Source organism: Bos indicus, chromosome 6 (genome assembly GCF_029378745.1).
Source record: "Bos indicus isolate NIAB-ARS_2022 breed Sahiwal x Tharparkar chromosome 6, NIAB-ARS_B.indTharparkar_mat_pri_1.0, whole genome shotgun sequence".
In the NCBI taxonomy this organism is placed as follows: Eukaryota; Metazoa; Chordata; class Mammalia; order Artiodactyla; family Bovidae; genus Bos; species Bos indicus.
This window is the reverse complement of record NC_091765.1, coordinates 25,058,913-25,085,352: the sequence shown is the minus strand read 5'-3', so window position 1 is coordinate 25,085,352 and position 26,440 is coordinate 25,058,913. Positions and strand designations below refer to the sequence as shown.

Sequence of the window (26,440 nt, the reverse complement as noted above, 5' to 3'; positions counted from 1 at the left end):
GGCTCTCTCTGCTCTGTGTTACCCACAATGCAACGTGAGTGATATGTAGTTTGTGACTTGGAGGGGTTGTCTGATGCTATGGACTGAAAGTTTGTGTTCCCCTAACATTCAGACTTCCCTGGTGGCTCAGACAGTAAAGCGCCTGTCTACAATGCAGGAGACCTGGGTTCGATCCCTGGGTCAGGAAGATCCCCTGGAGAAGAAAATGGCAATCCACTCCAGTACTATTGCCCGGAAAATCCCATGGGCAGAGGAGCCTGGTAGGCTACAGTCCATGGGGTAGCAAAGAGTCGGACATGACTGAGCGACTTAGTCTAGTCTAGTCTAACATTCATATGTTAAATCTTGATGCCCAATATAATGGTATTAGGATGCTAGGCCTTTGGAAAGCAATTAGGTCATGAGGGAAGAGTCCTCAGGAAAGGCTTTGTGCCCTTGTTAAAAAGACCCTGAGAGTTCTGTTGTCCCTTCTCCCACGTGAAGACACAGGCAGGTATAAAAACCAGGAAGAGTGTGTTCATCAGACGTCAAATCTGATGGTGCTTTGCTTGAACTTAGGCTCCAGAACTGTGAGAATTAAATTTTTGTTGTTTAAGTCATCTAGTCTACAGCATTTTTGTTACAACAGCCTAAACAGAATAAGATGTTTGACTTGCAGAGGAAGTAGGCTTATACAGAAGTAACTACACTATAATGTGATAAATAATATCTATAGAGTCAAATTCTACAGAGTCAAAACACTCTACTCTGCTTAAAGAGATGAGATGTTTAAAAAATATAGATTAAATCTGCTTTTAAGGTAAATCCTAATGAATAAGAAGGTGATTAGGTGTATTATAAAAGTTAAGCAGCGGGCTGGACAATCTAGGAGAAGGAATAACATGGATGAAGCAGAATACATGGAGCTCCATTATATTAATACAACCAGGAAGGTGTCTGAAATGAGAAGACAGATAAAAGTTTAAGGTAACATAGGCGAGTTTCTGGGAACTGAAGGGGGATTTAGACAAGCATCCAATGAAGAGTGCTCAAGTTCCTAGAACAGAAAAAAAGACTGAATAAAGATTGAAAGTAATTTGAATAAAATGGGGATTTCAGTTAATAATATATCAATTTTGGTTAATTGTGGCAATTATATCATACTAATGTAAGAGTTTAATAATAAAGGTATTATTAATTATTATTAAGGGAACTCTCTGCAACTATCTTCACAACTTTTCTGTAAACCTAAATCTATCCTTAAGGTTAAAAGTTTATTTTTAAAAACACTTTAAAATAAAATGCAATTAGGGGAGCCATAAATATTCAAGAAGCAGGGAGGAGAAGATGAAACAGCAAAAAGAAGAAAACAAACAGTGAGGATGTAAAAGAAGGCCGTGTCATATCAAATGAAAGAAGCAAGACTTTTCGTTGCTAATGGAGAGATTAAGGAGGATCACAAAGAATTGTGGAACTAGAATCCCTCTAAAAATGGCAATAGTGTTCAATCTGGAAGAACTAATTAAATTAGTAGAACACAACAGTCCTGGAAGACACCTTCATAGGAAGGAAGCTGTGCCTCCCAAGAGGGAAGTAAGACACAAAACACTCTTCTTGAAATTATGGGTCCCACAGGGAAATTATGGGTCCCAGTATTTCTCTTTATTCTGTTACATGGTAATGGAACAAGTCTTCACTATAGCTAAGGCATGTCATTTTATGCCATCTTTAGTACCATACTCCCCAACCAGCCACAAAACTAGGGCTTTTTCGTTAAAAAGAATGTGCCTGTATTCTATAATATCTGCCATTAGTGAAAGTGTTAGTCACTCAGTCGTGTCCGACTCTGTGACCCCATGGACTGTAGGCTGCCAGGCTCTTCTGTCTGTGGAATTCCCCAGGCAAGAATGATGGAGTGGGTAGCCATTCCCTTCTCCAGTGGATCTTCCCGACCCAGGGATAGAACTCAGGTCTCTGGCATTGCAGGCAGATTTTTTTTTTTTACCATCTGAGCCACCAGGGAAGCCCCCACCTACCATTAGTAGTTAATTCCTTACATTCACCAGCACTCAATTGATTCCTACCCTTTCTTTGTATTTCTGTGATCAACCAATATAGCATTTCGTTCTTGCGTACATTTCCTCTCTCTCACTAAGAGTTTAAATTCAAGTTTAGGCTGAGCAACCATATTCTCCTTTTAGGAAAACAAAATGAAACAAAACATGGTTACCTACCTGGGTCTGTCTTCCAGCACATTCGATACAAACCCACCAGAACGAAGACTGAAAGTGTTATTACAATCAAAGCAATAACAATGGGCAAAATAATACCTAAAAAGTATTGGAGACATTGTCAGTTAGAGTGGGTATTGAATCTCACAACACATGGTTTATGAACTGAGAGAAAGCATGCATGCTTCCTTTCTTCTTTAAACATCATTCTATTAAAAACATTACATTTTAAGCAAAGACGATATATCTGATTCATGGGTTATGCTTTAGTTGTTATTTCTGATGTACCCACTTGATGTCAGTCTTGTAGCCTTTCTGAAATAAAACTCCAAATCTAAGGAAGACTCTCTTGGTGACTGAAGGAATGAGGAAATGGGAGACTGACCACACAGACGATGTCCCTTAGAACCAGACACATATGCATGCTTTATATTCTTCGCTACTTTACATTGAGGCTACTAATGTATAGTTTGGATGAAGGGAGTCAAAAGCACAAACTTCTAATTAGAAGATAAAAAGTACTAGGGATATAATGTACAACTTGCTAAATATATTAATAATTAACACTGTTGTATGTTATATATTCACTGCTGTAGGTATGAATATTCATTAGAAGGACTGATGCTGAAACTGAAGCTCCAACATTTTGGCCATCTGATGCAAAGCGCTGACGTATTAGAAAAGACCCTGATGCTGGGAAAGAGTGAAGGCAGGAGGAGAAAGGGATGACAGAGGACGAGATGGTTGGATGGCATCACTGACTCAAAGAACATGAGTTTGAACAAGCTCTGAGAGACGGTGAAGGACAGGGAAGCCTGGCGAGCTGCAGTCCATGGGGTCACAAAGAGTTGGACACGACTAAGTGACTGAAAGACAACAAATGTTATATATGAAAGTTAAGAGAGTAACAAAATCTTGAATTCTCATCACAATATTTTTATATTTCTTTAATTTTATATCTATATGAGATGATAGATGTTTACTATTGTGATAAGTTTTATGATGTAAGTACCGTTTAAGCTTATACAATGTTGTATGTCAATTGTATCTCAATAAAACTAAAAGAAAACAAGATATATCTCTTACTGGTTCTATTGAAAATACTCTGGTCATAAAGCTGACTTCCTAAGAAAATCACAAATATCTTTATGTAATAATATCTGAAAATTAGAACATAACTGAATATAAATGGATATTACAGTGCAACAACGTGGTCTAAGAAATATGTGTGTATTTATGAATGTCTACTTGTGGGTGTGGTGCTGCTGCCGTAGTAATTAGGGTGAGTTTTTCCTGTTTTTATTAAGAGAGGGGTTTTGCTTTGTGTTTTAGAATTTGCCTTCTTGTCTGGCAGTGACTTCCCAGGTTAAAACAAGAGTGATGAAAGGAAAAAGCTGTCACAGGAATTTAAGTAGAGATACAGAAGTTACAGTTACTAGTCAGGTGTTCTCATCTACTTGCATATGTAATGCTTATATTTATCAGGGGTTGAGAATAGCTCTCCAATTCATTTGTAGGGTGGGTTACACTTCACTGTTATGGTTAAATAATTGTTTTAAGCAGGTCTTGCTGGGTTCATATTAGATCTTGCATGTGGTCACTAGTGCATCCTGAAATAAAGATGCCATGACACGGCAGCTCCATAAATGCGGTGCTGACTTCTTGAATGGGATGACTTTACCTAAACCTAAGACAATCTTTTTTCATCACAGCTGCATATATATATATTCATCTTATTCTTAATTTCCAGGGAAAGTCATGAATATCCTCTCTATTCAGTGTTAGTATATACAGTATGTTATAAGATTATATATATATGTTTTTGCTAAAATGGAGAATTTCTTAAAAGGCTGTTTTTGACATTAAGATAAAGTTCTGTAAAGGTGAATTTTCATTTTTATGGAGATCTCTGCCTGTGCATTTTGGCTTATTTGAGGCTAGCCCCATCAATTCACTGTGACCTCTGGTGGTAATTGCTTGGCACTAAGGTAAGGAAGGAGCCTGGTGGGCTGCAGTCCATGGGGTCGTTAAGAGTTGGACACAACTGAGCGACTTCACTTTCACTTTTCACTTTCATGCACTGGAAGGAAATGGCAACCCACTCCAGTGTTCTTGCCTGGAGAATCCCAGGGACGGGGGAGCCTGGTGGGCTGCCATCAATGGGGTCGCACAGAGTTGGGCACGACTGAAGTGACTGAGCAGCAGCAGCAGCAGCAAAGTAAGGGAAAAAATGCTCAAAGTGTATTTATTCAAACAAGATTCAATAGAAGAAAACTTTCGAAGCAGTTATATGGGATTATAATGGGATTGCAGGTTAAGTAAAGTTGAGAAAAGGCTGTTTGTAGTTGAATCCTTTCCCTTACTGGTGACATTCAAACATTCTGCAGATCTACTTACTGCATTGAATGAAGATATATGTGTTACTCACTGGAATAAGAGGGGCTGGTTGTAGAAGCGCTTGCATTTTTTGCATTCTCAAGGCCTACTATTTTAAGAAAAAAAAAAATGTCAGCTTAGGTTAATGTGTGCCAGTCCTCATAAGCCTTCCCTCACCTCCCCACTCTCTATGTAGGTAGCCTCTGTGATGGATAGGTATGAAGCTTCGAGTGAAAACATTTTATCTCATTCTGAAAGAGTCCTGTGTTATGACTCGAGATTGGTAGGGAGTTAATGTATACAGTCTGAAGAGTTTGGACACAAGCACATACCCGTGAAGCCATCCCCACAATCAAGGTAACAGACACAGCCATCCCCTCCAAAAGTCTCCTCATGCCCCCTCCCGTTCTGAGAATGTGCAGTCTGGTTTTCTCTATCAGTTATATCTCAGTAGTCTGTTTTTTTAAATTGGTGACATTTTCTTGGTGAGGAGTAGTCAAGCAAAGCAAGCTTCCACTCATGCACACAGAATTCATACCTTGAGACGGGGAGATGTTTTCTGCAGTTGTAACTGATATTGAGGATAATGTAGCGGTTCTGAAAGATGATGCTTCTGGTGGTGAAGTGTTAACTGTAGGAAAATAATAAATCTAGAGTCAGAGTCAGATTATAGTATTTACTTTTCTTTCTGGATTTCTTTGCAGATTCAAAACGTTGGCATTTTGGATGATCTGTAAAAACCGTTTATCACTGAATAATGGGATACAAACAACTGTACATTAAATCATGTGTTCCTCCTGTATAGATGATTAAATTTGGCATGACAAAGCCTGGGTGTTAGTATTATATCTTCAAGAACTGGCCAGAAATAAAATTTGAACAAGTTTATTATTTTAGACTATAGCCCATATCACCTACTGTAAGAGGTGTAAGTCTCTTGAAAAGTGAAAGTTGAAAGTTAGTCACCCAGTTGTGTCTGACTCTTTGAGATCCCATGAACTGAGCCCACCAGGCTCCCCCGTCCATGGAATTCTCCAAGCAAGAGTACTGGAGTAGGTTGCCATTTCTTTCTCCAGGGGATCTTCCTGACTCAGGGATCGAACCTGGGTCTCCTGCATTGCAGGCAGATTCTTTACCATGTGAGCTACTGCTGCTGCTGCTGCTAAGTCTGAGCTACTAGGGAAGCCCTTAGTCGTGTCCAGCGCTTTGTGACCCTATGGAGTGTAGCCCACCAGGTTCCCTTGTCCATGGAATTCTCTAGGCAAGATACAAGATACTGGAGTAGGTTGCCCATTTCCTCCTCCAGGGGTTCTTCCTGACTGGGGAATCAAATCCCAGTCTCCTGCATTTCAGGCAGACTGTTTACTGTCTGAGCCACCAGGGGACGGGATGCAAATCAATGCAAAAGCATTCATCACATTTTAGATATTACAACTTTGAGTGATACTGATTTTTTTTATTACTATAAATACTTAAACTGAACAGAAATGCAGTTTATAGTGTTCTTTAGTGGTCAAGGAGAAAGACTGCAATGGAGGCTTTGACTGGAAGAACTGGGGGAAAAAATGATGGAAGATCCCTTCATTTTTATCTTGAAAGCTCAGCAGTGATTTAGACTCGTTTGGTTTCTCCAGAGCGACTGCTGCTTGGATGCATGTCCACTGCTCTTTTTTTCCATGGAAAATATTATTTTTAGATTGTTATTATTTGTTGGCTTGGGTGAATATCTGCCATCTTTCATCAGAATGACTCAAACAAAAAAATAATAAATAAAAATGCATTATTCAAAATTCATAAATCTCAATAAATTTCAAGGAAATATAGATAATTAAATGTTTTCTAAGTGTACAGCATTTATTCTCATGAATCTGTAATAAAATGTAATTTGTATCTGGAAAAGATTTTGAAAAATCATTCTATTTTTCTTCAAGTATGAAGTAGTATCTTTTAATCACACGTGTTTGCCTTGTCTCTATAGTGCATTGCACGTTCCTGGAGTGTGAGGGCCATCATTCCCACCATTCACATGGAGTTCTGACCACAGTGGGTGTGCAATAAAGTATAACTGACTGCTCAGATGATGTAAGAGTCATCTAATTATGGCCCCTTAGGAATATGAAGATCATGTACAAGTACATAAAAGAAATAGATGTTGCCTGTGACTGCCTGGGATCTTTCTCTCTTTGCCACCCACAGCCCAGCACGCACTGCATGCTTATGCATTTCTGACATCCGTGGGGGAAGAAAAAAGTTAAGAGTCTGTACAGTTCTTTCTATGCAAGAGATCTGTGGGAGGAAGCTAGATATATGCCCATAAGAACAAAGAAAAATGTCAGGCTAGTGCACTGAGCAGGCAGAAAAAGGAATTTTAAAGATAAGAGTAGGAAATAGCTGAAAGCTTGGTACTTAGCTGCTTTTACCAGTGTCAAGTGTTCTAGTAAAGATGAATGCTCTTTTGGTTGTGTTGGTAGAGAATAAGATGGCTGATTAAATAACCAAAGGCATTAATCCTCCTGGGATTTCCCAAGGATTAATTTTCAACACTCCACATTCTACCTTATTACCTTCTCATAGGCAGGCTAAGTGGTGGCTACAGTTCTGAGTATAATCTATCTGGATCAGATGAAACTCCAAGCTTTTCTACTTAAAATGTGTTGACTATCCAGTGCCGTTGGGAGAAGGCAATGGCACCCAACTCCAGTACTCTTGCCTGGAAAATCCCATGGATGGAGGAGCCTGGTAGGCTGCAGTCCATGGGGCCGCTAAGGGTCGGACATGACTGAGCAACTTCAATTTCATTTTCCACTTTCATGCATTGGAGAAGGAAATGGCAACCCACTCCAGTGTTCTTGCCTGGAGAATCCCATGGTCAGAGAAGCCTGGTGGGCTGCAGTCCATGGGGTCACACAGAGTTGGACACAACTGAAGAGACTTAGTAGTAGTAGTAGTATCCAGTGCTGTTATTGCTAATGATCCACAGGTGGGCAATAGGGTTAACTCCTTTTTAAAAAATATTTATTTATTTGGCACATGGCACAGGGGCTCAGTAGTTGCCCCACTCTGTGGCATGTGGGATTTTAGTTGGCAAACCAGGGATTAAACCTGAATCCCCTGCATTGGAAGGCAGATTCGTAACCACTAGACCACCACAGAAGTCCCTAGAATTAATATTTTTAAAAGGGGATATGTTGGCTCCTTGAATAAATATTTAATTTTTTTCTTATAACCACTACCTTTAGTTAAAAAATCAACACATACACACACATACACACAAACACACTTCACCTCTATTACACTGAATGCCTTCTTGTGTTTTCTAAACTCTTTTACTTCTTTTTAAAAAATATTAGTCATGACCCACTTAAAGGGAATTAACTTATAATTTGAGAAACCCTGTCCATTAGCATGAACACACTGATAAAATGACAGGTCTTGGCTGAATTCATAAATTGTCAGTTTACTGTGATTCTTTCTGCAATTAAGATGGAGGGAGCCATGATACATGCAGAGCTGATGACTTTTGTGGATCTCACTGAGACTCTTACTATCCCACATTACTCCTAAAGCAATATCAGCAGAGGAGGTACAAGAGACGTGCAGTGGATGGATAAAAGCACAATTCTGAAGACTGAGCCCCTGGGCTCAAATGTGACTAGAGCACTTACTTGCTGTGGAATCTTAGGCAAGGCACTTCAACTCTGTGTCTGAGTTTCCACGTCTAAAAAGATGTTTTGGGCAGACATCCTGGAATTTGAAGTCAAGTGGGCCTTAGAAAGCATCACTATGAACAAAGTTAGTGGAGGTAATGGAATTCCAGTTGAGCTATTTCAAATCCTGAAAGATGATGCTGTGAAAGTGCTGCACTCAATATGCCAGCAAATTTGGAAAACTCAGCAGTGGCCACAGGATTGGAAAAGGTCAGTTTTCATTCCAGTCCCAAAGAAAGGCAATGCCAAAGAATGCTCAAACTACTGCACAATTGCACTCATCTCACACGCTAGTAAAGTAATGCTCAAAATTCTCCAAGCCAGGCTTCAGCAATACCTGAACCGTGAACTTTCAGTTGTTCAAGCTGGTTTTAGAAAAGGCAGAGGAATCAGAGATCAAATTGCCAATATCTTCTGGATCATTGAAAAAGCAAGAGAGTTCCATAAAAACATCTATTTCTGCTTTATTGACTATGCCAAAGCCTTTGACTGTGTGGATCAAAATAAATGTGGACAATTCTGAAAGAGATGGGAATCCCATAGCACCTAACCTGCCCCTTGAGAAACCTATATGCAAGTCAGGAAGCAACAGTTAGAACTGGACATGCCACAACAAACCGGTTCCAAATAGGAAAAGGAGTTCATCAAGGCTGTATATTGTCACCCTGCTTATTTAATTTATATGCAGAGTACATCATGAGAAATGCTGGACTGGAAGAAACACAAGCTGGAATCAAGATTGCCGGGAGAAATATCAATAACCTCAGATATGCAGATGACATCACCCTTATGGCAGAAAGTGAAGAGGAACTGAAAAGCCTATTGATGAAAGTGAAAGAGGAAAGTTGAAAAAGTTGGTTTAGAGCTCAACATTCAGAAAATGAAGATCATGGCATCTGGTCCCATCACTTCATGGGAAATAGATGGGGAAACAGTGGAAACAGTGTCAGACTTTATTTTTGGGGGCTCCAAAATCACTGCAGATGGTGATTGCAGCCATGAAATTAAAAGATGCTCACTCCTTGGAAGGAAAGTTATGACCAACCTAGATAGCATATTCAAAAGCAGAGACATTACTTTGCCAACAAAGGTCCATCTAGTCAAGGCTATGGTTTTTCCAGTGGTCATGTACGGATGTGAGAGTTGGACTGTGAAGAAGGCTGAGCACCGAAGAATTGATGCTTTTGAACTGTGGTGTTGGAGAAGACTCTTGAGAGCCCCTTGGACTGCAAGGAGATCCAACCAGTCCATTCTAAAGGAGATCAGTCCTGGGTGTTCTTTGGAAGGACTGATGCTAAAGCTGAAGAAACTCCAATATTTTGGCCACCTCATGCGAAGAGTTGACTCATTGTAAAAGTCTCTGTGCTGGGAGGGATTGGGGGCAGGATGAGAAGGGGACGACAGAGGATGAGATGGCTGGATGGCATCATCGACTTGATGGACATGAGTTTGAGTGAACTCTGCTGGTTGATGATGGACAGGGAGGCCTGGTGTGCTGCAATTCATGGAATCACAAAGAGTTGGAGACGACTGAGCTACTGAACAGAACTGACTGAAGTGAAAAAATATGAGTTTAAAAATACATGTACTCTAATCTTGCATTTGATAAAATATCAATATTAGTAATGTTACCAAAGAATATAAAAATATGCAAGAAGATATATCACATGTTAAAAATTATCCTGAGAATAAGTGATAACATTTATGGAGTATTTTAACTATTTACAATATTATATACTTCTCTAAACCTAGGTTATTTTAAAAATATTTACTATGAGTATGTGCTATTTCTGTGATCAGAAAAATCAATAATAAAATTGGATTTCAAAATAAAAACATGGTGATTATAATTTTTCTTCATCATAGTGTTGTGAAAATTAAATGAGTAAAAATAAATTAAAATTCTTTAGAAGTGTTGATACTAGTATGTTAATTATATATATAGTTAATATAGAAGTTTGGGTAGCTCCTCTTGGCCACCACCCCTGCCTTGGAGAGAAGCTCTATACAGTCAAAAAAACAAGACCAGGAGCTGACTGTGGCTCAGATCATGAACTCCTTATTGCCAAATTCAGACTTAAATTGAAGAAAGTAGGGAAAACCACTAGACCATTCAGGTATGACCTAAATCATATCCCTTATGATTATACAGTGGAAGTGAGAAATAGATTTAAGGGCCTAGATCTGATAGATAGAGTGCCTGATGAACTATGGTCAGAGGTTCGTGACATTGTACAGGAGATAGGGTTCAAGACGATCCCCATGGACAAGAAATGCAAAAAAGCAAAATGGCTGTCTGAGGAGGCCTTACAAATAGCCGTGAAAAGAAGAGAAGCAAAAAGCAAAGGAGAAAAGGAAAGATATAAGCATCTGAATGCAGAGTTCCAAAGAATAGCAAGAAGAGATAAGAAAGCCTTCCTCAGTGATCAATGCAAAGAAATAGAGGGAAACAACAGAATGGGAAAGACTAGAGATCTCTTCAAGACAATTAGAGATACCAAGGGGACATTTCATGAAAAGATGGGCTCGATAAAGGACAGAAATGGTATGGACCTAACAGAAGCAGAAGATATTAAGAAGAGGTGGCAAGAATACACAGAAGAACTGTACAAAAAAGATCTTCAAGACCCAGATAATCATGATGGTTACATCACTGACCTAGAGCCAGACATCCTGGAATGTGAAGTCAAGTGGGCCTTAGAAAGCATCACTATGAACAAAGCTAGTGGAGGTGATGGAATTCCAGTTGAGCTACTCCAAATCCTGAAAGATGATGCTGTGAAAGTGCTGCACTCAATATGCCAGCAAATTTGGAAAACTCAGCAGTGGCCACAGAACTGGAAAAGGTCAGTTTTCATTCCAGTCCCAAAGAAAGGCAATGCCAAAGAATGCTCAAACTACCGCACAATTGCACTCATCTCACACGCTAGTAAAGTAATGCTCAAAATTCTCCAAGCCAGGCTTCAGCAATACGTGAACTGTGAACTTCCAGTTGTTCAAGCTGGTTTTAGAAAAGGCAGAGGAATCAGAGATCAAATTGCCAATATCTGCTGGATCATTGAAAAAGCAAGAGAGTTCCAGAAAAACATCTATTTCTGCTTTCTTGACTATGCCAATGCCTTTGATTGCATGGATCACAATAAACTGTGGACAATTCTGAAAGAGATGGGAATACCAGACCACCTGACCTGCCTCTTGATAAATCTGTTTGCAGGTCAGGAAGCAACAGTTAGAACTGGACATGGAACAACAGACTGGTTCCAAATAGGAAAAGGAGTACATCAAGGCTGTATATTGTCACCCTGCTTATTTAACTTCTATGCAGACTACATCATGAGAAATGCTGAACTGGAAGAAACACAAGTTGGAATCAAGATTGCCGGGAGAAATATCAATAACCTCAGATATGCAGATGACACGACCCTTACGGCAGAAAGTGAAGAGGAACTCAAAAGCCTCTTTTTTTTTAAAATTTTATTTTATTTTTAAACTTTACATAATTGTATTAGTTTTGCCAAATATCAAAATGAATCCATCACAGGTATACATGTGCTCCCCATCCTGAACCCTCCTCCTTCCTCCCTCCTCCCTCCCCATACCATCCCTCTGGGTCATCCCAGTGCACTAGCCCCAAGCATCCAGTATCGTGCATTGAACCTGGACTGGCATCTCGTTTCATACATGATATTTTACATGTTTCAATGCCATTCTCCCAAATCTTCCCACCCTCTCCCTCTCCCACAGAGTCCATAAGACTGTTCCATACATCAGTGTCTCTTTTGCTGTCTTGTACACAGGGTTTTTGTTATCATCTTTCTAAATTCCATATATATGCGTTAGTATACTGTATTGGTGTTTTTCCTTCTGGCTTACTTCACTCTGTATAATAGGCTCCAGTTTCATCCACCTCATTAGAACTAATTCAAATGAAATATTTTTAATGGCTGAGTAATACTCCATTGTGTATATGTACCACAGCTTTCTTATCCATTCATCTGCTGATGGACATCTAGGTTGCTTCCATGTCCTGGCTATTATAAACAGTGCTGCGATTGAAAGTGAAAGTGGAGAGTGAGAAAGTTGGCTTAAAGCTCAACATTCAGAAAATGAAGATCATGGCAACCGGTCCCATCACTTCATGGGAAATAGACGGGGAAACAGTGGAAACAGTGTCAGATTTTATTTTTGGGGGCTCCAAAATCACTGCAGATGGTGATTGCGCCATGAAATTAAAAGATGCTTACTCCTTGGAAGGAAAGTTATGACCAACCTAGATAGCATATTCAAAACCAGAGACGTTATTTTGCCAACAAAGGTCCGTCTAGTCAAGGCTATGGTTTTTCCTGTGGTTATGTATGGATGTGAGAGTTGGACTGTGAAGAAGGCTGAGCACTGAAGGATTGATGCTTTTGAACTGTGGTGTTGGAGAAGACTCTTGAGAGTTCCTTGGACTGCAAGGAGCTCCAACCAGTCCATTCTGATGGAGATCAGCCCTCGATTTCTTTGGAAGGAATGATGCTAAAGCTGAAACTCCAGTACTTTGGCTACCTCATGCAAAGAGTTGACTCATTGGAAAAGACTCTGATGCTGGGAGGGATTGGGGGCAGGAGGAGAAGGGGACGACAGAGGATGAGATGGCTGGATGGCATCACCGACTCAATGGACGTGAGTCTGAGTGAACTCCGGGAGTTGATGATGGACAGGGAGGCCTGGCGTGCTGCAATCATGGGGTGGCAAAGAGTCGGACACGACTGAGCTACTGAACTGAACTGAATATAGAAGTTTAATATACATGTTAATTTATATTATATTAATAATTACTTTATGAAAGTGAAAGTGTTAATTGTTCAGTGGTGTCCGACTCTTTGCAACCCCACGGGTTATAGTTAATAAGTCTCCTTTGTCCATGGAATTCTCCAGGCAAGAATACTGGAGTGGGTTGTCATTCTCTTCTCCAGGGTATCTTCCTGACCCAGGGATCAAACACAGGGTTCTGCATTAGCAGGCAGATTCTTTACCATCTGAGCCACCAGGGAAGCCCATATTATTTTATAACAGTATAATAATATAATATTTGTAGTATAAGTAAATTGTGATTAGGCACCTAGAGAGTTGTGACTTTCAAGCAAAGTCAATTTACCTAATTTTCTCAGATTTTCTAAGTATAAAAGTATATGACTCTGCAGACACTTAAATGTGAGTGTATGGTGCTCTTAGATGATATAAATTTGCTCTTATACATTTACTTTTGTTGACTGTATTCAATATCAGATTATTGATATGTTATGACTTAAATTTAGTTTGCAAACTTCAAGCTAGAACTCGGAGGAGGCTGTTTGAGGCAGAGACCCTTGGAACAAACTCTGTTGTAATAAAGAGACCTGCAGAGTCAAGTCTATTGTAATAATGCATATCCAAATTTACCCTATTGGCATCTGACTATGGTACACATTTGGCTCTTGCCAGGTGGCACTGGTGGTAAAGAACCCATCTGACAATGCAGGAAACAAAAGAGGTACAGGTTCACTCCCTGGGTTGGGAAGATCCTCTGGAGGACAGCATGGCAATTCACTCCAGTATTCTCGTCTGGAGAATCCCATGGCCAGAGGAGCCTGGTGGGCTACAGTCCATATGGTTGCAAAGAGTTGGACACAACTGAAGCGACTTATTAGATAAATTATGGAAAGTTTTTAAGACAGAAGACCTTATTGCTGTCCCAGGGCTCTCTGGTGACTACGAGAATGCGTGTCATCAAAGGCAAACTACGGATAGTATAAATTTTGACTGAAGTTCTCCACTTGTTCTCTGAATTCCATCCTTGTGTTTTTACTGGTTTCATACTTCCTGCAGGCAGCTCCCAGCCAGTGGTTGAGCCTGGCAAGGATACGAAAGCAATCCTCCCCCTGGGAACTGTGGACTTCTCTGAGGAGGGACTTGAGCTGGAGGAGTCCCTTATGGCTTTCTCAAACTTTTAATTTTAGTTAAGGAATGGTATACAGCATAAGATGAATAAAATAGAAATAAGAAATTGAAGCAATGGCAAATGGAAGAAACAAATAAGCTCCTTCTAAGAGTTAATACCAAGCATCAATACGGTTGCTGATGTTGGCCGTAAGAACTGATTCTGAGCATCCTGACATTCAGGGAAGGAGAGCACGGTTTACTCTAGGCTTTCGTTATAAGAGTGGAATATGATCTATTATATAGGTAAGCGGCACATCAGCAGTTCAGTCAATAAACGCTATGAGTATAATTGGTCCCACCCTGTGTTTTGAAAGGCAGTATGCTGACATGATCCCTGAGGTCACTTTTATTTTTTTAATGCTTTTCCTCTAATTTCATTTATTTATTTATGTTGACATATGTTTGATTTACAATGTTGTGTTAGTCTCAAGTGTACAGCACAGTGATTCAGTTATATACACCTACAAACAAAAAATATATATATGTTCTTTCTCAGATTCTTTCCTATTACAGGTCATTACAAGATATTGTGTATAGTTCCCTGTGCTACACAGTAGGTCCTTGTTGTTTCCCTATTTTATATATAGTACTGTCCAACCAGTCCATTCTGAAGGAGATCAGCCCTGGGATTTCTTTGGAAGGAATGATGTTGAAGCTGAAACTCCAGTACTTTGGCCACCTCATGCGAAGAGTTGACTCATTGGAAAAGACTGATGCTGGGAGGGATTGGGGGCAGGAGGAGAAGGGGACAACAGAGGATGAGATGGCTGGATGGCATCACTGACTCGATGGACATGAGTCTGGGTGAACTCCGGGAGTTGGTGATGGACAGGCAGGCCTGGTGTGCTGCGATTCATGGGGTCGCAAAGAGTCGGACACGACTGAGCGACTGAACTGAGTGTGTACATGTTAATCCCAAATTTCTAATTTACCTCTCCCTACACCCTTCATTAGTCCCTTTGGTAACCATAAGTTTGTTTCCTATATCTGTGACTCTACTTCTGTTCTGTAGATAAGTTCATTTGTATCTTTTTTTTTTTTTTTAGATTCTACATATACATCATACCATATGATATTTGTCTCTTTCTATCTGACTTACTTCACATAATATGATGATCCCTAGGTCCATCCATGTTTCGGTAAATGACACTGTTTCATTATTTTATGGTTGAGTAATATTCCATTGTATATACAGAACATCTGGAGCAAGCACTTCTTATACTGAAGAACCTGACTTACTTTAAAAGAACAAAAATGTAAGCAAAGCTAAGCTTTTTAGAGATGGGAAATGTCTCTGCAACTATTCATAAATCATTAATTAGCATTTTAATAAGTTAGGATTTTGATGCCAAGAGTAGTAGGTAAAATTGGTGTGTGGTTTTGTCACTTATGTCAAGTTCTGATATCAGAGTTAAACTATCTTCACAAAATACAGATTTCCTCTATTCTTCTATTCTTGATTCTCTGAAATTATGTTACTTTTGTAGTCAGCTGTTCCTTTACCTGCATAGCCTGTATGGGATTCTCAGAATTGACTCTTTCCCCCCTGCCCCGAGGTGACTTTTAGCTCTAAGATTTTAAGTCTTTTTTTTTCATCAGGGTTCCTTTTAAGCCAGATTTTGTCCTTGCTAGTCTGCATTTTCACCCTTAATGGAACACCTCATGTACTCAATGGGCAAAATATTTAAAGGAAACTTTCCTGCCTTCACATGAGAAAAATTAATTTTTTCTCTCGTCAGACCTTAACATTCTGACCTACTTGTATTCTTTAAGCTATGCAAAAACAATTTATCTCAAATTTCTTTCATTTTGCTTTGGGTCATCAGCATAACTAACCAGAGGTAACAGCACCCTGTAACCCAGTAGTAACCATGACTAGAGATTTGTTTCCTTTAAGTAACCATAGAAATATATGTAGAAGGAGGACATATTTTATTTTGTGATTTAATATAGTTATTATATTCCAGAAAATGATATACATATACAAAGAATAAATGGACCGTGCTAATTACTTCCATACACACTAACTTACCTTATTCTTAAACATTTTTATTCTGTACTGTAAATAGAGATACTGTGGCTCACAGAGATGAGGTAACACATCTGACAAGAAGTGGAAGAGCTAAAACATAAGGCAAGCATGACTCAAAACCCTTTCCGTTTCCTTTCCATAAAGCCATGCAACCAAGAGATTTTAAGTGAGTTGAGTTCATCTTTTACTTGCTAATGGCATCATTAGCAATGAGATAAATGAAATTTTTGCAGCATTCTGAAAGTTTTAGACTATTCTCATCTCTCTCCCCAAATATATACATTGTCTTACCTTAAATTCACAATTTGGATAATATGACCAGAAAACATCAAGAAGCTTTTTAATATGTAACTAGGAAGTCAAGAATACCTGGAGTAACAGGCAAATTTGGCCTTGGAGTACAGAATGAAGCAGGGCAAAGGCTAATAGAGTTTTGCCAAGAGAATGCACTGGATATAGAAAACACCCTCTTCCAACAACACAAGAGAAGACTTTACATATGGACATCACCAGATGTTCAACACCAAAATCAGACTGATTATGTTCTTTGCATCCAAAGATGGAGAAGCTCTATACAGTCAGCAAAAACAAGACTGGGAGCTGACTGTGGCTCAGATCATGAACCCCTTATTGCCAAATTCAGACTTAGAATGAAGAAAGTAGGGAAAATCACTAGACCATTCAGGTATGACCTAAATCAAATCCCTTATGATTATACAGTGGAAGTGAGTAATAGATTTAAGGGATTAGATCTGATAGACAGAGTGCCTGATGAACTATGGATGGAGGTTTGTAACACTATACAGGAGACAGGGATCAAAAACATCCCCAAGAAAAAGAAGGGCAAAAAAGCAAATGGCTGTCTGAGGAGGCCTTACAAATAGCTGTGAAAAGAAGAGAAGTGAAAAACAAAGGAGAAAAGTAAAGATATACCCACTTGAATGCAGAGTTCCAAAGAATAGCAAGGAGAGATAAGAAAGCCTTCCTCTGTGATCAGTGCAAAGAAACAGAGGAAGACAATAGAATGGGAAAGACTAGAGATCTCTTCAAGAAAATTAGAGATACCAAGGGAACACTTCATGCAAAGATGGGCTCAATACAGGACAGAAATGGCATGGACTTAACAGAAGCAGAAGATACTAAGAAGAGGTGGCAAGAATACACAGAAGAACTATACAAAAAAGATCTTCATGACCCAGATAATCACGATGGTGTGATCACTCACCTAGAGCCAGACATCCTGGAATGTGAAGTCAAGTGAGCCTTAGAAAGCATCACTACGAACAAAGCTAGTGGAGGTGATGGAATTCCAGTTGAGCTATTTCAAATCCTAAAAGATGATTCTGTAAAATGCTGCACTCAATATGCCAGCAAATTTGAAAAACTCAGCAGTGGCCACAGGACTGGAAAAGGTCAGTTTTCATTCCAATCCCAAAGAAAGGCAATGCCAAATAATGCTCAAACTACTGCACAATTGCACTCATTTCACATGCTAGCAAAGTAATGCTCAAAATTTTCGAGCCAGGCTTCAACAGTATGTGAAACATGAAATTCCAGATATTCAAGCTGGTTTTAGAAAAGGCAGAGGAACCAGAGATCAAATTGCCAACATCTATTGGATCACTAAAAAAACAGAGTTCCAAAAAATATTTACTTCTGCTTTATTGACTATGCCAAAGCCTTTGACTATGTGGATCACAACAAACTGTGGAAAATTCTCCAAGAGATGGGAATCCCAGACCACCTGACCTGCCTCTTGAGAAATCTGTATGCAGGTCAGAAAACAATGGTTAGAACTGGACATGGAACAACAGACTGGTTCCAAATAGGAAAAGGAGTATGTCAAGGCTGTATATTGTCACCCTGCTTATTTAACTATATGCAGAGTACATCATGCAAAATGAAGTACAAGCTGGAATTAAGATTGCCGGGAGAAATATCAATAACCTCAGATACACAGGTAACACCACCCTCATGGGAGAAAATGAAGAACTAAAGAGCATCTACATGAAAGTGAAAGAGGAGAGTTAAAAAGTTGGCTTAAAGCTCAACATTCAGAAAACGAAGATCATGGCATCTGGTCCTATCACTTCATGGCAAATAGATGGGGAAACAATGGAAACATTGTCAGACTTTATTTTTGGGGGGTCCAAAATCACTGCAGATGATGACTGCAGCCATGAAATTAAAAGATGCTTGCTCCTTGGAAGAAAAGCTATTACTAGCCTAGACAGCATGTTATAAAGCAGAGACATTATTTTGCCAAAAAAAGTTCATCTAGTCAATGCTATGACTTTTCCAGTAGTGATGTATGGATGTGAGAGTTGGACTGTAAAGCTGAGCATGGAAGAATTGATGCTTTTGAATTGTGGTTGTTGGAGAAGACTCTTGAGAGTCCCTTAGACAGCAAAGATATCCAACCAGTCCATCCTAAAGGAAATTAGTCCTGAATATTCACTGGAAGGAAGGACTGATGTTGAAGCTGAAACTCCAATAATTTGGCCACCTAATGTGAAGAACTGACTCATTTTAAAAGACTCTAATGCTGGGGGAAATTGAAGGCAGGAGGAGAAGGGGACAACAAAGGATGAGATGGTTGGATGGCATCACGACTCAATGGACATGAGTTTGAGCAAGCTCTGCGAGTTGATGATGGACAGGGAATCCTGGCATGCTGCAGTCCATGGGGTTGCAAAATTTGGACAAGACCGAGCGACTGAACTGAACTCAACTGAACTGATGGGACACTATGTGCCATGCATTGTTCTAAGGGCTTTATACTCACTACTATATTAACAACATTATCATTTCACATAATGGAAGCTAAAGCCCAGAGAGCTTAAATAATTTGCCCAAAGTCACACAGAGCCAGGGTTTGAATGCAGACTCTAGACTCTGGTCTGTCAACCACGACTCTATGCTGCCTAAGCTGCTGCTGCTCAGTAACAATGAGTTATAAGTGCATCTTTATTTTTATTACATGAAATATCACCTATTTCTGGAGAAGGCAATGGCACCCCACTCCAGTACTCTTGCCTGGAAAATCCCATGGATGGAGGAGCCTAGTAGGCTGCCGTCCATGGGGTCGTTGAGGGTCAGACACAACTGAGCGACTTCACTTTCACTTTTCACTTTCATGCACTGGAGAAGGAAATGGCAACCCACTCCAGTGTTCTTGCCTGGAGAATCCCAGGGACGGGGGAGCCTGGTGGGCTGCCGTCTATGGGGTCACACAGAGTTGGACACGACTGAAGCGACTTAGCAGCAGTATCACCTATTTCAATTTATTCTCCAATCAAGAGGTTTCTTTATACCAAGAGAAACTAAACCTCTCTTTCTTCAGTGGCTAGACCAGACTCTGCAGAAACATACAAGGAGACAGAGAGAATTCTTCCTAATGTATTAACAGAGAGCACGTTGTAGAGTTTACTGGAGGAGCTCACATCCTTAGCAATATTGTTGAAATGTGTCGGTTCTTAAAGTGAGTGCTGGCTAGCCAATCAGTTGAGATTGAGGTTTTTGTTTGTTAGCTTGTTTTTCAGTTGTTCTTGGTTTTCCTTGCTGCTCTCAGACTTTCTCTAGTTGTGGTGAGAGGAGGATAATCTTTGCTGTGATGCAGAGGCTTCTGATAGAGGTGGCTTCTCTTGTTGCAGAGCACAGCTCTAGGTGCAGGCTTCCGAAGTCACGGCTCATGGGCTCCAGAGCCCAGGCTCAGTGGTTGTGGCATATGGGATTTAGTTCCTTCATAGGATGTGGAATCTTCCAGGACCAAGGATCAAACCTGTGCCCCTGCTTTGGCAGGTGGGTTCTTATTCACTGCGCCACCAGGGAAGTCCAAGATTGTGAGTTTTTATGACCGTTCAGTGTAGACTAGAGAGTCTCAAGAACAGGGTTGAGCACTTCTCAGAGACTTATCAGATCCTTGAACCAGAGGAGAAACCACTTAGCCATACCTAGATTTATAGGTTCATATAATTTCCCAAGTGGAAGCTTATGCCAGGCCCTAAGCTAATTTCTATTTCTCATTCCATAACTGAGTTATTTTTTTCACAGCTAATTTTTAAACATCATAAAATTTCCAAGTTACTAAAACAACTCAGGATATCATTTGCTATGGCTATATTTCTAGTTTGAGTACATTCTAACTGAACTGTTGAGTACATTCTAACTGAACTGTTACTAACTGAACAATAGTATCAAGATTCTGTCATTCAAAGTCAGAATATTCAGGTAAGTAATCCTCTGTATAAAATAGTTCATGTTTCACATTATATGAATTTACCAGTAACCAACTCCAGGCATTGCATAAGAATGCCTGTGCTTGTTCATTCAAGCATGATGAATGAATCACGACAGAGAATCCTCCTTTCCAAAGGCCAGTAGTCAATTTTGATGGCAGTTGTCTGTACTAGCTTCTGATTTTCCATAAAAAAGTTAATGTCTAAAAAACAACTGAGGTCCTGAAACACAGTTGAGAAATGAAAGATGTGTACAATAAAATTTTTTGCAAGCTGTGCTGGTCACAATGAGAATGCTGTGATGATTAATTTTTTGTGTTGACTTGGCTATGGGGTTCTCAGATATTTGATATGGTTGTTTAGTCACAAAGTTTTACCTGACTCTTTGTGACCCCATGGACTGTAGCCCAACAAGCTCTTCTGTCCATGGAATTTCCCAGGCAAGAATACTGGAGCAGGTTGCCATTTCCTTCTCCAGGGGATTTTTCCCAACCCAGGGATTGAACTTGCCTCTCAGGTATTGGTCAAGCATTATTCTGGGTGTGCCTGTGAATGTGTTTTTGGATGAGATTAATATTCAGATCAGTAGATGAGTGAAATATATGACCTCCATTAGGGTGGCTCTCATCCAATCAGTTGGAGGCCTGTACGGGGGCGCAAAGAGATGGACATGACTGAGCATGCACACACACACGCAAACAGAAAGGCTTCCTGGAGTAAGAAGCAATTCTTTCTGCCTGGTTGCCTTGAGCTGGGATATCAGTGTTTCCGTGCCTTTGAACTGAGCTATTGTCTCCTCTTGGATCTTGAGCTTTCCAGCTTCCAGCCTGGAACTTACAGCATCTGCTCTTCTGGTCTCAGCACTTTGGACTGGGACTAGAAGTGCACCATGCATTCCCTGCTTCTGGATCTCGTTTGCCAAGTGAGGTCTCAGGACTTCTCAGACTCTGTAATACATTGAGCCAATTCTTTATAATACATCTCTTTAGAGATTTCCATATGTTTATATAAATACATATTTATATATGTATATTCTCTTTGTTCTGCTTCTGTGGAAAACCTGGACAAATATAGTTGTATTTTCAGGAAATTATGGGCAAATGGTTTATTCCTTTCCCAATATATTGAGGCATATTGGTCCATTTTTCTTTGAGCTGACATCTCTTACAAAGAAATCAAAAGGTTAATTTTCAAGGACAAGTTATTAGCTCTGCCTGTCTGTGGGAAAATGATAAGGCTAAACAAAAGTGAATTCTATCATTGCTTTAAATTGTTGTAATGGCCACACACAATGTCTGCATATATCTCCAGGGAATAAACAGTCTTTCATCACTTTTTAGTGGGTCTTTCCATATCCTCATTAGCTCTGAACTCAGAGCTAAAAAATCAAGTAGGCACAAAAATCTGGCAGCTAGAAGACCACTTTTTTCATGAAACTGTTTCTCGTCTTTCTTAAATTGCTTTTATCTCACCCAGTGTATGCTACCACAGATAAAGGGAAAAAAATTCTTTCCCTCCTCTGATCCTAATGTAAGGTTATCTGAGGCTTATCACTGACACTATATGACTGCTGGAGTTATTATAGTTATTTATTATATTGACTAGTCTTTAGTAACCCTTCATGGCAGGCTCCATGTATCACTCAAAATCTTAGCTAGTGCTATATGTGATGGAACAGAACAAAGATTGAATACCTCGGTTAGCAGTGATTGGTTGAATATATCCTTCTGTATATTTAGCAGGGGATTATACTAAACTTGGAATCTTACCAGGTATGTTACAGTGGGCAGTTGAAATTTTACTCTCCTACATGTTTTAGATATTGGGTGTGAATTCTTCTTCATGCTTAGCATTACTAAACACAGCTGTCCATTCATACAACCTTTGCACTATTGAATGAAATGAATGGACATGTCTTCTGACCTTGATCAATCATGTCCATCTAACTGTGACTACCTTTCTTGTATGTTTATTATATAAAATTGAATGTCGTATCTACATATAGAAAAGAAAAAGAAAGTATTAGTTGCTCAGTTGTGTCTGAGTCTTTGCAACCCCATTGACTATAGCCTGCCAAGGTCCTCTGTCCATGGATTTCTCCATGTAAGAATACTGGAATTGATATACATTTCCTTCTCCAGGGAATCTTCCCAACTCAGGCATTGAACCTGGGTCCACAGCCTTGTAGGCAGATTCTTTACCATGTGAGCCAACAGAGAAGTCCATATCTACATATAACTGCTTATAATTCATATTTTATATACAGTTGCCTTATTCTGAATTCCAAAAAAAGATCCTACATAAAACAATTACCAATTGCTAGACCCTTAACAATAATTTTTGAAGAGAGTGGTAAAGACATAATTTTTCATGGAAATTAAAGCCAGATGCATTGTATGAAAGAAAATATCAAATGTGAGAGCTATGAATGTTCTAGTCAAAGACTAAATGTGTATTCAGTTGAGTCAGTTCAGTTCAGTCACTCACTCGTGTCCGACTCTTTGCGACCCCATGAATCACAGCACGCCAGGCCACCCTGTCCATCACCAACTCCCGGAGTTCACTCAGACTCACGTCCATCGAGTCAGTGATGCCATCCAGCCATCTCATCCTCTGTCGTCCCCTTCTCCTCCTGCCCCCAATCCCTCCCAGCATCAGAGTTTTTTCCAATGAGTCAACTCTTCGCATGAGGTGACCAAAGTACTGGAGTTTCAGCTTTAGCATCATTCCTTCCAAAGAAATCCCAGGGCTGATCTCCTTCAGAACGGACTGCTTGGATCTCCTTGCAGTCCAAGGGACTCTCAAGAGTCTTCTCCAACACCACAGTTCAAAAGCATCAATTCTTTAGAGCTCAGCCTTCTTCACAGTCCAACTCTCACATCCATACACGACCACAGGAAAAACCATAGCCTTGACTAGATGGACCTTTCTTAGCAAAGTAATGTCTCTACTTTTCAATATGCTATCTAGGTTGGTCATAACTTTTCTTCCAAGGAGTAAATGTCTTTTAATTTCATGGCTGCAATCACCATCTGCAGTGATTTTGGAGCCCCCCAAAATAAAGTCAGCCACTGTTTCCACTGTTTCCCCATCTATTACCCATGAAGTTATGAGACCAGATGCCATGATCTTTGTTTTCTGAATGTTGAGCTTTAAGCCCACTTTTTTCACTCTACACTTTCACTTTCATCAAGAGGCTTTTGAGTTCCTCTTCACTTTCTGCTATAAAGGTGGTGTCATCTGCATATCAGAGGTTATTGATATTTCTCCCAGCAATCTTGATTCCAGGTTGTGCTTCTTCCAGCCCAGCGTTTCTCATGATGTACTCTGCATATAAGTTAAAGAAGCAGGGTGACAATATACAGCCTTGACGAACTCCTTTTCCTATTTGGAACCAGTCTGTTGTTCCATGTCCAGTTCTAACTGTTGTTTCCTGACCTGCATACAAATTGCTCAAGAGGCAGGTCAGGTGGTCTGGTATTCCCATCTCTTTTGGAATTTTCCACAGTTTATTGTGATCCACACAGTCAAAGGCTTTGGCATAGTCAATAAAGCAGAAATAGATGTTTTTCTGGAACTCTCTTGCTTTTTCCATGATCCAGTGGATGTTGGCAATTTGATCTCTGGTTCCTCTGCTTTTTCTAAAACCAGCTTGAACATCAGGAAGTTCACGGTTCACGTATTGCTGAAGCCTGGCTTGGAGAATTTTGAGCATTACTTTACTAGTGTGTGAGATGAGTGCAATTGTGTGGTAGTTTGAGCATTCTTTGGCATTGCCTTTCTTTGGGACTGGAATGAAAACTGACCTTTTCCAGTCCTGTGGCCACTGCTGAGTTTTTCAAATTTGCTGGCATATTGAGTGCAGCATTTTCACAGCATCATCTTTCAGGATTTGGAGTAGCTCAACTGGAATTCCATCACCTCCACTAGCTTTGTTCATAGTGATGCTTTCTAAGGCCCACTTGACTTCATATTCCAGGATGTCTGGCTCTAGGTGAGTGATCACACTATCGAGATTAACTGGGTCATGAAGATCTTTTTTGTACAGTTCTTCTGTGTATTCTTGCCACCTCTTCTTAATACCTTCTGCTTCTGTTAGGTCCATACCATTTCTGTCCTTTATCGAGCCCATCTTTTCATGAAGTGTTCCCTTGGGTATCTCTAATTTTCTTGAAGAGATCTCTAGTCTTTCCCATTCTGTTGTTTTCCTCTATTTCTTTGCACTGATCACTGAGGAAGGCTTTCTTATCTCTTCTTGCTATTCTTTGGAACTCTGCATTCAGATGCTTATATCTTTCCTTTTCTCCTTTGCTTTTCACTTCTCTTCTTTTCACAGGTATTTTTAAGGCCTCCCCAGACAGCTATTTTGCTTTTTTGCATTTCTTTTCCATGGGGATGGTCTTGAACCCTGTCTCCTGTACAATGTCATGAACCTCAGTCCATAGTTCATCAGGCCCTCTATCTATCAGATCTAGGCCCTTAAATCTATTTCTCACTTCCACTGTATAATCATAAGGGATTTGATTTAGGTTATACCTGAATGGTCTAGTGGTTTTCCCTACTTTCTTCAATTTAAGTCTGAATTTGGCAATAAGGAGTTCATGATCTGAGGCATAGTCAGCTCCTGGTCTTATTTTTGCTGACTGTATAGAGCTTCTCCATCTTTGGCTGCAAAGAATATAATCAATCTGATTTCAGTGTTGACCATCTGGTGATGTCCATGTGTAGAGTCTTCTCGTGTGTTGTTGGAAGAGGGTGTTTGCTATGACCAGTGCATTTTCTTGGCAAAACTCTATTAGCCTTTGCCCTGCTTCATTCTGTATTCCAAGGCCAAATTTGCCTGTTACTCGAGGTGTTTCTTGGCTGCCTACTTTTGTATTCCAGTCCCTTATAATGAAAAGGACATCTTTTTTGGGTGTTAGTTCTAAAAGGTCTTGTAGGTCTTCATAGTACTGTTCAACTTCAGCTTCTTCAGTGTTACTGGTTGGGGCATAGATTTGGATTACTGTGATATCGAATGGTTTGCCTTAGAAACGAACAGAGATCATTCTGTTGTTTTTGAGATTGCATCCAAATACTGCATTTTGGACTCTTTTGTTGACCATGATGGCTACTCCATTTCTTCTGAGGGATTCCTGCCCGCAGTAGTAGATATAATGGTCATCTGAGTTAAATTCACCCATCCCAGTCCATTTTAGTTTGCTGATTCCTAGAATGTCGACATTCACTCCTGCCATCTCTTGTTTGACCACTTCCAATTTGCCTTGATTCATGGACCTGACATTCCTGGTTCCTGTGCAATATTGCTCTTTACAGCATCGGACCTTGCTTCTATGACCAGTCACATCCACAACTGTGTATTGTTTTTGCTTTGGCTCCATCCCCTCATTCTTTCTGGAGTTATTTCTCCAGTGATCTCCAGTAGCATATTGGTCACCTACTGACCTGGGGAATTCCTCTTCAGTATCCTATAATTTTGCCTTTTCATGCTATTCATGGGGTTCTCAAGGCAAGAATACTGAAGTGGTTTGCCATTCCCTTCTCCAGTGGACCACATTCTGTCAACATTACCTAAACATTTACCTCAACATTACCTAAAAGAAAAATACTAATTATTTTAAGGAAGATGGGGGAAATTTGTTAATTTTTTTAAAGTGAACCTGGATTTAGGCTTTAGCCCTCCATATATCTGAAATTTAAGACTGACCTTTCTTGCAGTTGATAGAATCAGCCATATTTCTTTCTAATTCACTGTTCAAATCAATGGTTTGTCTATTATCTATTTTAGGAGAATTAGTTTCTATAATTCAAAATTAAAATCTAAAAGTGCTTTTCATTACATGTAAAAATCAATTGTAGTTAAAGCTGGAATTTTGTAAATAAACTTTTAAACAAAATAAAAGATGCTTTGGT

At 39.8% G+C, this 26,440-nt stretch overlaps 1 protein-coding gene and 1 long non-coding RNA gene across 7 annotated transcripts in view; one reads left to right on the top strand and one right to left on the bottom strand.

Annotated features, from left to right (window-relative positions):
* The window catches only part of LOC109560304 (uncharacterized), a 136,098-nt gene extending 132,814 nt beyond the window's left edge, over positions 1 to 3,284 (top strand). For both annotated transcript variants that reach the window (XR_011567099.1, XR_011567101.1), the window contains one exon: positions 2,807 to 3,284. This is a non-coding gene — a long non-coding RNA (uncharacterized lncRNA). The remainder of the gene's footprint in view (positions 1 to 2,806) is intronic.
* EMCN (endomucin) overlaps positions 1 to 26,440 on the bottom strand; it is a 128,449-nt gene that overhangs the window by 18,644 nt on the left and 83,365 nt on the right. For 4 of the 5 annotated variants that reach the window (XM_070791149.1, XM_070791151.1, XM_070791148.1 and 1 more), the window contains 3 exons: positions 5,125 to 5,217; positions 4,639 to 4,695; positions 2,214 to 2,309 (listed from right to left, as the gene is read on the bottom strand). In XM_070791149.1, the coding sequence (XP_070647250.1) occupies positions 2,214 to 2,309; positions 4,639 to 4,695; positions 5,125 to 5,217 (246 nt within the window). The remainder of the gene's footprint in view (positions 1 to 2,213; positions 2,310 to 4,638; positions 4,696 to 5,124; positions 5,218 to 26,440) is intronic. The other variant, XM_070791150.1, reaches the window with a different exon arrangement.